A 12,462-nucleotide genomic window follows, 5' to 3' on the forward strand; every position below is an offset into this window, starting at 1 on the left:
ACAACAACTGAAAGAATGCAATGAGCCATTCATGAGACCTTTGTGCTTCTCTGCCTAAGAAATCCTTCCTCTTAGGCAGTGGCTCAACTTGAAGAGACTGCCTATCAAGCATCTGTAGTGGCGCGTGTGGCCGCCATCTTGGGAAGTGCCATTGCGCATGTGCAAGGGACTTGCCGTCAGCGGAAGTACCCGAGCACGCATGCGCAATGCAACAGGTGGAGAAAAAGCAATAGTGTTCAATCTTTTTTCTCTCTAGCAGCGGTGGCGACAACACGTATCTCTCAACTCGACCCCGACATGTGGTCGAAGCTTCCTTTGGTATTCTAGCGGCATGCCTATTCACCCAGGAACGAAACGGCTCTACTATGTTCTGTTGTTACCGTTATCCCTCGTGTTGTTGTATTTCTGGATTTTAATGATTAATATAAGAACTGGGGAGAGACGGTCGAGCCGTCATATCTCATCCAATTCTTATAACTGGTGACCCCCGACGTGATAACGGAATTACCTCTCAAACAACTCGTAAAAAAAATGAAGAGCCGACGAAAAAAAAAAAAACACAAGAGACGAGGGAATGGAACAATCCAACCAACTGCAACAGTTTTCTTACCCCGGAGAAAATACCATACAGCCTGGAAACTGAACCATCAACTACCATGACACGAGCCGTCGCTTATTTCTCTCACCTACGTGTTTTTTTTTTTTTTTTCAACACCAATTGAGGCCGAGAAAAGAACAAACGAGTGAACAGTGATTTCTCTTTTTGCTTGACTCCACATGGCTTGAAAAACAGAAGAAAAAAAAAAACAAAACAACGTTGCTTCCATCTATTGTCTTACAGGACAACACACAAAGAAACAAAAAATACTACATACACGCACATACATAAAAAATTTTGCCTGTATTGTTTTTTTCCTTGCAGCAACGACGTAAGGTTGGTCAACAATATTTTTTTCTACAGACAGTACAAAGCAACACCTGAGGTCTAGCCACTGACCACAGAGCACACAGCCAGTTCCAGCGACGACACGACAATAGCCTCATGGAGACCCAACACTTCGTTCAGCAGCTTACGGACCTCCAGCTTCTTAGGGTCAACACCAACTTCTTGCTACGCACACAGCAACCAACAGCACTCGCACAGGTTCTATCTCAACACTGTTTGTGAATTATTTCACCATGGTTAACAGCGAATACAACCTGCGAGAACTCTTGTATCAAGTACCCGGCTCGGCATAGCAGCCTCAACTTCACGACATGTGACTTAGCTCTACCTCCACACCTCAACCTCTTATATACAGACTTTCAATCTACTGGGTACTTTAACTGAGAACTGGTATTTACTATCCTTGTGTCTGGACTTTCTTCTAACGCCCTTATAGACTCATTTCTATGCTCTGTGTTACTTGCACACACATGCATCCATGTTTGTATACACATACACTTTGTTTACATGACGGCCTGCCTATTATTGTGTTTATATGTCACACTCACACACACAAAAAAAAAAAGCAAACACCATTGTTTTTTTTGTTTTTACGAACTTTTTTTTCTCTCTCTCTCTCTTCTATGCACATATGGTTCCACAATCTTTTCCAAGATTGATCTGGTTCACGCTTATCACCAGATTCCACTGCAGATACGCACCACCAGTTACCATCCCGCTTCTAATGGGCTGGTTGAGGGATTTCATAGGCAACTTAAGGCTGCCTTACGCGCCTCACCCAACCCGCAGTCTTTGGGTTGAATTTCTTCAAGGTCGACGCTAATGGTCGTACAGAGATTGTGTCTGTCGACCGTCTGAATATAGCGTACCTTGACAAACCCTCAACTTCCGTGGACGACGTGCCCGTTTTTCAAACACCGCACACACCACTGTCAACATCACTACCACCACACACACCACTGTCAACATCTTTACCAATGCATACACCATCAATACCATCACAAACACACACACACACCAGAAACCACTCCACCTTCGTCGTTGCGACAAAACTAAAGTGACCCTTATGTCACTAGATCTGGCCGGACAGTGCATTGGCCAAAGAAACTTTCCCAAACAATATACATTTGACATTTTTGTGCCGCCGGCATTTCATTTCTCTGTACAAACATTGTTTTTCTTCCATTTCTGTGCACAGTAACATGCTAAAAGAAAATATGTACACATTACATATTGTTTCAACCTTTGCATACACATTTGCTCATGCCAACACCTTTGTTGCAACTTTCTTTCACACAGACCCTTTATCTCTAGGTCAGGCTGAACTTTTCATGGTGAACAGAACTTTTTTCTTACTCACATTCGTGTCGGATGCAAAAGTTTTGCATCCGACACAGCATTGCTTTGCAAATTTATTGAGTTTGTCATTCTTTGTTTTAACAAAACAATGTTTGTTTTTTCATTGCATAATTTTAGCTATGTTTTCTGGGTTCGGCGGCCATCTTGTTTCTGCGCCTCTACAATCTTTCCTTGTTTCGTGCTATGCACTCGGGGAGACATTGTAGTGGTGCATGTGGCTGCCATCTTGAGAAGTGCCATTGCGCATGTGCAAGGGACTTGCCGTCAGCGGAAGTACCCGAGCACGCATGCACAATGCAACAGGTGGAGAAAAAGTAATAGTGTTCGCACTCTTTTCTCTCTAGCAGCAGTGGCGACAACACGTATCGCTTATCCATCCAGCAGCGGTGGTGACAACACGTATCTCTCAACTCGACCCTGACATGTGGTCGAAGCTTCTTTAGTATTCTAGCGGCATGCCTATTCACCCAGGAACGAAACTGCTCTACACCAACCTAGAATAAACTATTGATCTGTTGTTACCGTTATCCCTCGTGTTGTTGTATTTCTGGATTTAATGATTAATATAAGAACTGGGGAGAGATGGCCGAGCCATCATATCTCATCTAATTCTTATATATCATTAACCCATGAATCATTCAGAGGAATCCCATTTTGGTCATGGATTCCTGAACATACTCTTTTGGTCATTATCAAACATACATGACCTAAGGTGAGAATAGACATGCAAACCAATTTGAAAAGAACGAGTTTGGCTTTTTTTTTCCAGCCTCCTCTCTTTTGAGGATTGAGTCCTGAAGTTGATGCTGCAATTCTTGCACATTCTGCTTCCCATCATTTGTAACTACAACCCCAAGATACTTTAGCTTTGCCATTTGTCTCAGTGATGTTCCACTAACATAGAAAGTGTACTTTCTTGAGAGGACCAATGTCTCAGTCTTTGCAGCATTTATTTTCATCCCTGCCGTGCAGCACTCATTAGAGAGCCTATTTCTTGAATTTCAGAATTGTGTCTGTTGCCTTTGAAAAAAATTACCATTAGCACTACCCTTTCATCATCTAGCACAAGATCACCTCCTCCAATATCCCCTCCCCTCTCAAAGATTCCTTGTCTTGCAAAGTTACTTGGTGACCCTGTCAGTGCAGGTGCCACTTAAAAGCACCCAGTCCTCACTGTAAAGTGGTTGGTGTTTGGAAGGGCATCCAGCTGTAAAAACCTTGCCAAAACTGACCTCGTCTGTACTTGTTCCACATAAGAAGCACTCAGTCCACACTATAAAGTAATTGGTGTTAGGAATGGCATCCAGCTGTAAAAATCCTGCCATAACAGTCACAGAAATCTGGTGCAGGCTTCTGCCTGACTGGCTCCTGTCAAACTGTTCCACTCAAAGCAGGTGGATGGTAAACGATGATGATGATGACTATTGCTTTTTTCTTTTCATTCTGAGCATAATTTGAACACAATTTGAAATTTTTTAGTGCTCATTACTTTATATTAACCCACGCCGCTGTATATTCTTCATATGACTGGCATTCCTAGGAAACTTCCCCATGTCATTAACATTTCATAAATATTGATGTTCATGTTTTCAATTTCTTGTTTATTTCAGATTGGGAATCAATTTATGTGGTCACCTGTAAACTGCTGAAAGTATGTTCAGTTGGAAATTATTACTGCTTGGACTAGTAGTTCACTTAATTCTCTTTTGTTCCATATTCGATATCTACTTTAAATCTCCAATTGTTCATGGTATGACACCACATTCCAGTCCCACGTCACCTCCTGCTAAACGCCTTGTGTTGTTTGTTGCTGATGGCTTACGAGCCGATAAGTTCTATGAATTACAAGATGGCAAATCAAGATCACCATTTATAAGGTTGGTGTTCCATTCTTTAATTTGATTTTTATTTTGCTTTGGTTTAATGAAAAAAAAAAGAAAAGAAAAACACTGGAGCAATAACTCACATTTTCTAATTTGGTGCCATATGTTTCTGCTTTCAAATCACAGTAGATTCAACTTTATTTATCATCGGTCAGTATCCATAATATCGTGTGATTAAACCAATAAAACACACTTTGAGCTTTCTAACAAGAAGTTAGTATAGTTGATAAATCTTTATCCAAATACTTGGAACCAAAAGTGTTTCAGATTTCACAGTAATTGTATATTTGCACTTATAAAATGGAACGACTTGGTCTTGGACCCATGTTTAAACTGATAATCATTACCATTGTTGTTTGTCTGTTTTCCATGCTGGCATGGGTTGGATAGTTCAACAGTAACTGGCAATCCAGAGGATTGCACCAAGCCTTTCTGTCTGCTTTGCTATGGTTTCTATAACTGGATATTCTCCAAGATACTGACCACTTTACAGAGTGTACTGGGTGCCTTTTCATGTGGCACCAGTGGAATTTGCAAGTCGGGAAACAGCAAATTAAAAAAGAAAGATCATTCCAAACTTGGCTCTGCCTTTTACTCTTCCAGGATTTATCAAATAAGTACCGCTATTACATGAATGTTGGTTCATTTGGCTAAACGCCTCTATTAAAAGTAAAACAAGAAAGTTAAACCAACGTACTTCCTTTCTTTAATCTTTCAGAAGTATCATTGAAAAGAATGGTTCATTTGGCATCTCACATACCAGAGTCCCAACAGAATCTCGTCCTGGGCATGTGGCTATCATTGCAGGATTTTATGAAGATGTTAGTTCCATTGCTAAAGGTGACATTTCTCTTTGTTTCCATTATTCTCTTTCTATTTCTTAACCATTTTCCATTCCTATTCCTCTGTTGAACGTAATCCTTATTTCTTCACATTGTTTTGAATATATAATCCTGGATTATCTCATAGCTTTGTGATTTTGATGATGTGATTGTTTATTTCTAGAATGGCACTGTAGGGTAGGTGTGAGAGGTCAGATCTGGTGAGTTCAAACATAGAACAAGTGGAATATTTGGGCCAAATATGGTCAGTTTAAGTGCTAAAGGGTTAAATAAGTGAAGGCTCATGACCTTAGTGGTTAGGGTGTTGCACTCCTGGTCACAAGATTGTGGTTTCAATTCCTGAACCAGGTAATGCATTGTGTCCTTGAGCAAAACACTTCATTTTCCATTGCTCCAAGCCATTCAGCTATAAACGAGTTCCAGCAATAGTTTAGAAGTTAACCCTGAGACAGTTGAGCATCCTATTCAATGGGAGAGCGTCATAATCTTCAGTCACTTGCACACCATGGAAACCTGGTTAAACTCTGACCTTTTGGGTCCCTGTAGCTCAAGAGAAACCCAAGATAATTACTTAAATGAGTTTTAGCACAAGGCTTGCAATTTTAAGGGAGGAAGTAAGTTGATTACATGACTGCTACTTATTTCTTCTACCCTAGAAGGATGAAAAGCAAAGTTGACCTTGGTGGAATTTGAACTCATCATGTAAAAATGAACAAAATGCTACTAAGCATTTTGCCTGAGTGCTAATGATTCTGCCGTCTCACCACCTTAATGAGAAAGAATTTTGCTTTCCAGCCACATGGTTCCAGGTTCACTCTCACTGCACAACACCTTGGGCTGACCAAAGCATGGTGAGTGGATTTCTTAGAAGGAAACTGAAAGAAGCCTATCGTGTGTGTGTGTGACTCTGTGTTTTTGTTTGTGCTCCACCATTGCTTGACAACTGGTGTTGGTGTGTTTATGTCCCTGTAACTTAGCAGTTTGACATAAGAGACTGATAGAATAAGTGCCAGGCTTTAAAAAAAAAAGTTCTGGGGTCGATTCATTCAACTAAAATTCTTTGATGCAGTGCCCCAGCATGGCTACAATCTAGTGACTGAAACAAGTAAAAGACAGTTAAAGCTGAGGACTACACTACACCAAAGGATGTTTGCCGTTTCAGCCTTTTTTTTTTTTAGTTGTGACCGAGACCTTTAGCCACATGCTGTACTTGAGAAGACTGGTCAAGCCAAGTGAAACCGTAGTCATGGCTGATGCTGGTGTCACATAACTGGCAGGTAAAAGGCTCCTTTCGAGTGTAGAGCCTCACGGAGGCAATGACTGAGACCTTTGGCATTATGTCGTGCTCGAGGAGATGATCCATCAAGCCAAGTAAAATCACAATCATGTCAGATACTAGTGTCCCGCAAATGGCACCTGTGCCGGTGACATGTAAAAGAACCCATTTCACTCTTGGAATGGTTGGCATTAGGAAGGGCAGAAAACCATGCCAAATCAGACACTAGACTGGTGCAGCCTTCCAGCCCTGGTCAAACCATCCAACCCATGCCAGCATAGACAACAGATGATGATGATGATGATAAATCTATGATAAACTGGTTATCACATGTTGGAAACAAGTGTTGACAGTCTGCTTTGATAAACTTTCTTAAATCTTTTGTTTTAGGTTGGAAAGAGAACCCAGTAGAGTTTGACTCGGTTTTTAACGAAAGCTTTTCCACCTGGTGTTGGGGCAGCCCCGATATACTTCCAATATTTGCTAAAGGTATTGTTATTTATGTTTTGTTGATATATTTTTTTAGTGACAACCCTTTCTAGTGCTAGTGCCACAATAATGAACTGTGAACTGGTTGGAAATGGAAGGGGTGGGCCAGCCCCACAGCCATAATCAAAACAAAAGAAAAGACATGCAAAGCTGGCTATGGTGCCTCTCAGTTGTTTTAGGGGTGCAAGACAATGGGTGGTGAGATGCTACCATGGCTAAATGAAAACCGTCCATCGAAACCTCATGTTAATTCATGCTAATTTATGTTCCAAACACCAGCTTAATAACAACAGATTTATCTTAATAAATTCTTCATTCTTTCGAAAGTAATTGAAACAAAATCAGTGTTTCAAAAGAAATGTGGTAAGAAAAGGGGTCAAGAAATTAAGGCTTTCTACAAATGATAGTTTTCCTTTATTTCTTCCTTGGCAGGAGATTCCTACGAACACATTTATATGACAATGTATGCAGAGAAAGAAATAGATTTCGGTGGCACTGACCCATCCAGGCTTGACACCTATGTGTTCTCCAGTGTTAAGGTAAGCATAATGACTGGCTTTATTTAGAAAGGCAACCTTTAATTAAAATGCACTTCAGAACAAAGAAACTGTTAGCTTTCATCTTTTTATCTTTTTTTTCTCGCTTTTTTGTCATTGAACTATGGCCGTTCTAGGGTTTGTATTTATTTTTTTAACGTCAGATACTTATTCTATCAATCTACTTTTGCTGAACTGCTAAGTTATGGGGATGTAAACAAACCAACACCAGTTGAGTAAACACAAACAATAAGACCAATCATACATAAATGGATAAAAAAAATGAAGGATGACTCCTTCCCAAGTCGTAAAGAGTCCATAAGTTCGGTTTCCTGGTTTCTCCGACATACACATCCGCCCTGCTGGATGGGATGCCAGTCCGTTGCAGGGTTACTCATTTTTGCCAGCTGAGTGGACTGGAGCAACATGAAAAGAAGTGTTTTGCACAAGAATACAACACATTGCCTGCACCAGGAATTGAGACCACAATCTTATGATCATGGAGCCAACACCCTAACCACTAAGCCATATGCTTCCACACATAGATATATACATATGTATGTGTGTGTGTGAGAGAGAGAGAGAGAGGGACAGCTTTTAGTTTCTGTCTACCAAATCCACTTGTAAGGATTTGTTCAGCCTGGGGCTATAGTAGAAGACATTTGCCCAAATGCCACACTGTGGAACTGAACCCGGAACTATGTGATTCGGAGGTAAACCTGTTACCACACAACCATACCTACGCCTCTTAAACAAACTCTGCCACCCTCACTGTGTTAGTGAGGAAAAGTCTTCCATCACAGAGAAGGAAAACAGAACAAAAATATATTTGGCTGCTGGTGTTACATGTCCTGATGTTAACTCTAAATAAGTGTGTGTGTGTATATAAACATAAGCATTCCAACTGTGACCATTGTGTTTTTTGTTGTTCTTTTTTCCCAGACATAATGTCTCTAGAACGTCATACTTCAAAGTTACAAATGAATCAGAGCAAAACTGATGTAAACAACTTCTCAGCAGGTTTCTTTTTCATGGTGAAGGCAGGTAGAGTGAACCTGGGCATGTGTCAATGGCCTGGTGCAGAGGTTCTCAACTAGGGTCCATAAGACCCTTGGGGAGGTCCATATAAGATTTTGTTAAAGTTTATGAGCAATGAATTGCTTATATTTCTTCAATTGAGGGAGATTGCTCTTTTGTAGGAACCCTATCTATAAATATATATATGTGGTTATTAGTGGAAGGTGCAAACACCCACAAAATACAAAAAAATTGCAAAAAGACTAATGAATCAGTGCTTTCAAGCAAGTACCACCACTTTTGTTGTGCAGATGCTTTCTTATCTCTCTCTCTCTCTCTCATGAAATGCAATTAACCAATGCTGGGCCAACTGAAAACTTGTAATAAAAAAACTCTATTCTTTCTACACTCCATCATCAACAACAACTGCTTTCCATGCTGGCATGGGTTGTATGATTTGACAGGAGCTGCATCAGGCTCCAACTGTCTCTCTTGGCATGGTTTCTACAGCTGGATGCCGTTCTTAACACCAGCCGCTTCACAGTGTAACTGGATGCTTTTACATGGCTTCAGCATTGGATGCTTTCTACACAGCACCATCAAAAGTGCCACTTGTGTGATACCATGATGGGTGCTTTCTACTTGGCACCAGTATGGGTGTTTTTTTTTTTTGTTTTTTTTTCTTTTGCATGCTACCGACAGTATAAAATCTAATCACTTTGCTTTTCACTTTTCTAGAATTTCTTTCATCAAGCCAAGGAAGACTCAAACCTTATGAAGAAGTTGATGAGTGATAAAATCGTTTTCTTCTTACATTTGTTGGGTATTGACACAAATGGACATTCTCATCATCCACATTCAAAGTAAGTAAATCTGTGCTTTCATCAAATTTCCACGCAATCTTAGGCCTGTCACTCATTTCTTTTGTCTTGTGAAAGGCACTGTACTGATTGCCTTTGCAGGTTCTCTGAAACTGGTGAGATTCCATTTATTTTGGAATCCCCTTCAGATGATCTCCAATGTTCTCCTTCCTTACAATCTTTAAAATGGAGACCATATGTCTTAAGACAAGTCTTAGGATGGTGTACTCCCCACACCCAAGAAAGGTGATCCCTTGGGGTCAGCTGATAAAGTGATTTTTCATTTCGGCACATCTTTCACCTTTTATCTTTTACTTGTTTAAGTCATTAGATTGTGGCCATGCTGGGGCACTACCTTGAGGAATTTTTAATTCAATGAATCGACCCCCCAGTTCTTCTTTTAAGCAGGATACTTATTCTGTCAGTCTCTTTGCTGAACTGCTACGTTGCAGGTATATAACACACCAACGCAACAGTTGTCAAGCAGTGGTGGGGTGGCAAACACAGACACAAACATGTATGTATACATATATATATATCTGGCAAGGTAGCACACGTGGTGAGGTGGGGTTGGCATACTCCTTGCGGAGAAATGGGTGGATAGGGTCATAGAGATTGTCAGGGTATGCGATAGAGTGCTTAAGCTCAGGCTAGTCCTGCAGAACAGTATAGCAACAAGTATCTCTGCCTATGTCCCAAAGTTGTCTTGAATATGGAACTCAGGAGCTCCAAATAAATGACTTTTTGGGACTTTATTGTTCTTCTTTGTTGCAAATTGAATTGATGGAATGCAGTGGAAAAAGAATTCTTCAATCACTTTTTATCTGATGGAGTTAGATGAAAACGGAGTTGGATGTTTTTGAAAGGAAGCCCAAGCAGGAGGTAATTTTGTCAGTGAATTAAGAATTCTAAAATGAAGCATTGCTCTATGAGATATTTAAAACTGTAGAAGGCAGACATATCTGGCATTGATTCGAGCCAATGGGAGTTCTTAACCACGTTGTTTTAGTGTCTTGTTTTCTTACATGAGATGTAACCGAGTACTTTTCCTCGTGACTCCATTGTAACACACATTTTGCCCGTTTGATGATGGATTGTGATAAGGAATCGTTTTAGTCTTAAAAATTCCAAAGACTCATTACTTTCAAACTGAGTTCCATGGCTGTCATCATCATCATCATCATTTAATGTCTTTCTTCCTTGCTGGCACGGTTTGGATGATTTGACAGGAGCTGACAAACCGCAGAGCTGCACCAAGCTCCAGCTGTCTGTTTTGGCATGGTTTTTACAGCTTGAAGCCCTTCCTGATATCAAACACTCTGCAGAATGGTCACTATGTACAAAGCCAAGGGCACCAAACAAACAAAGTAATGAAGAATTGGTTAATAACTTGGGAAGTTGCTTTTGTGAAGAGGAACATGAAAGGGTAACTCATAACAGTTGCATGTTTTAGATATTCGTTTTGCTCCTGCAATATCGAGCGACAGTTGTTGTCAGAAACCTTAGTAGTATAAGTTGGTCAGTTAATTTGTTGAAATGAGGTTTTAACCTAGAATATTTATCACATGACCTAATTTCATCTGTAATATACTTTCTAAGATTATTACAATTGAATATTTTCACTAATGCAGTTTATCTATCTAGACTGTTGTATCCCATTTTTTTTATGAATTTTCCCTGTTGTATCTCTCTGTTCATCATTCAACATTGACTCAATATCTTCAGCAATTGCAGAAATTCCATGTTAAGAATCTGCAGCCAAGTTCTCTCGTGCCATACATTATTGCGTTTTATATGAAAAGCCGAAAAGCTAGTCTCCTACAACACAGTCATTGCTTTTCATGGTAGATTTGGGTCAACGGTCATAAAGGCAAGCTGTTGCCTATTGACCTGAAACAAGTTTGAATTTATTGTGTTAAAAACCTGATACTGCACTTCCTGAATTGGTTTAACTGTTGTAATGGCTTCTACCTCTACATAAAACTATTTATTTTTGTATGTTAAATTCAATCTTACGTTGAAAGTCAACAAGCAGAGTTTGCTCTAGAAGCGTTGAGATGTATTGAAAGATGCAAATACGGAAATCATTTTATTCTCAAACGCAGGATAATGCTAATAATAATATAGCATAAACAGGACAAACTATCTCAATTTTTAGCAGAAAAATCTGTCAGCGGTCAGCCATGAGACTATAACTCGCATCCCTATGATTACGGATGGTCTATCCTGTTCATGCTATATTATTAGCATTATACTGCGTTTGAGACTAAAATGATTTTCTTACCTATTTATTTTAGGTTTTATTCCATTATTCAATCTATTTGAATAGAAACACATTGGCCTCCTATTTTGCATTTTATCTGTTTCGAATAATGTTGAATTAATTCCTTGAGGTGTTTGAGTTCTGTGGAATTTCCAAGCACAGGAAACCCAGATGGAAGCTGTAATTTGTCATGGTCCAGTAGGATTTTACCTTCTATAAGAATTAGTCAAAATATTGTGATCTGGAGGTTGCACCTGTAGCAGACAATTCTCATCTGCCAACAATATAAATATGAGTGCTTTTATGCACCATGCATCCTTATGAGAAGTCCTCATCAAGGTGAATACCACAGCATTTGGCAGTCTAACAAAACATTAAGGTGGATATATATATATATACCACCCGAACGTGGCTAGCACCACCACCATCCAAACGTGGTCGATGCCAGCACAGCCTCCTCTGGCCCCTGTGCTGGTGGCACATAAAAAGCACCCACTCCCCTTGGAGTGGTTGGCGTTAGGAAGGGCATCAAGCTGTAGAAACACTGCCAGATCAGACTGGAGCCTTCCAAGACCCCAGTCAAGCCATCCAACCCATGCCAGCATGGAAAATGGACGTTAAACAATGATGATGATATATACACACGCACCCACATATCACCTTTTGAGCGTTGGGCCTCACAGAGGCAGTGACATATGACCGAGACCTTTGGCAATATGCTGTGCTTGAGAAGACTCATCAAGCCAAGTGAAATTGTCTTAATGTTCTGAGTTCAAATTCTGCCGACGTCAACTTTGCTTTTAATCTTCCCGGGACCAGTAAAATAAGTACCAGTTGAGCACTGGGGTGGATGTGATCAACTTACGCCCTCCCCGCAAAATTGCTGGCCTTGTGCCATAATTTGAAACCATCATTAACATTAAAAGATAATTATAACATCTCCAATGCTACAATCGCTGATGCTTGGAAGAGAGTTATTGCACACCACAAA

At 40.2% G+C, this 12,462-nt stretch overlaps 1 protein-coding gene across 3 annotated transcripts in view; it reads left to right on the forward strand.

Annotated features, from left to right (window-relative positions):
• Window positions 1–12,462, forward strand: part of LOC106870683 (GPI ethanolamine phosphate transferase 1) — a 48,496-nt gene that overhangs the window by 1,288 nt on the left and 34,746 nt on the right. Inside the window, exons 1-6 of one of the 3 annotated variants that reach the window (XM_089364310.1) lie at window positions 437–2,280; window positions 3,916–4,182; window positions 4,907–5,028; window positions 6,697–6,795; window positions 7,228–7,334; window positions 9,087–9,211. In XM_089364310.1, the coding sequence (XP_089220436.1) occupies window positions 3,959–4,182; window positions 4,907–5,028; window positions 6,697–6,795; window positions 7,228–7,334; window positions 9,087–9,211 (677 nt within the window). In that variant the 5' untranslated portion in view covers window positions 437–2,280; window positions 3,916–3,958. Of the gene's footprint in view, window positions 1–436; window positions 2,281–3,915; window positions 4,183–4,906; window positions 5,029–6,696; window positions 6,796–7,227; window positions 7,335–9,086; window positions 9,212–12,462 lie in introns of those variants that run through there. The other 2 variants (XM_089364311.1, XM_089364309.1) reach the window with 2 other exon arrangements.

This window comes from Octopus bimaculoides, chromosome 16 (genome assembly GCF_046866305.1).
Source record: "Octopus bimaculoides isolate indiv1 chromosome 16, ASM4686630v1, whole genome shotgun sequence".
Taxonomy (NCBI): Eukaryota; Metazoa; Mollusca; class Cephalopoda; order Octopoda; family Octopodidae; genus Octopus; species Octopus bimaculoides.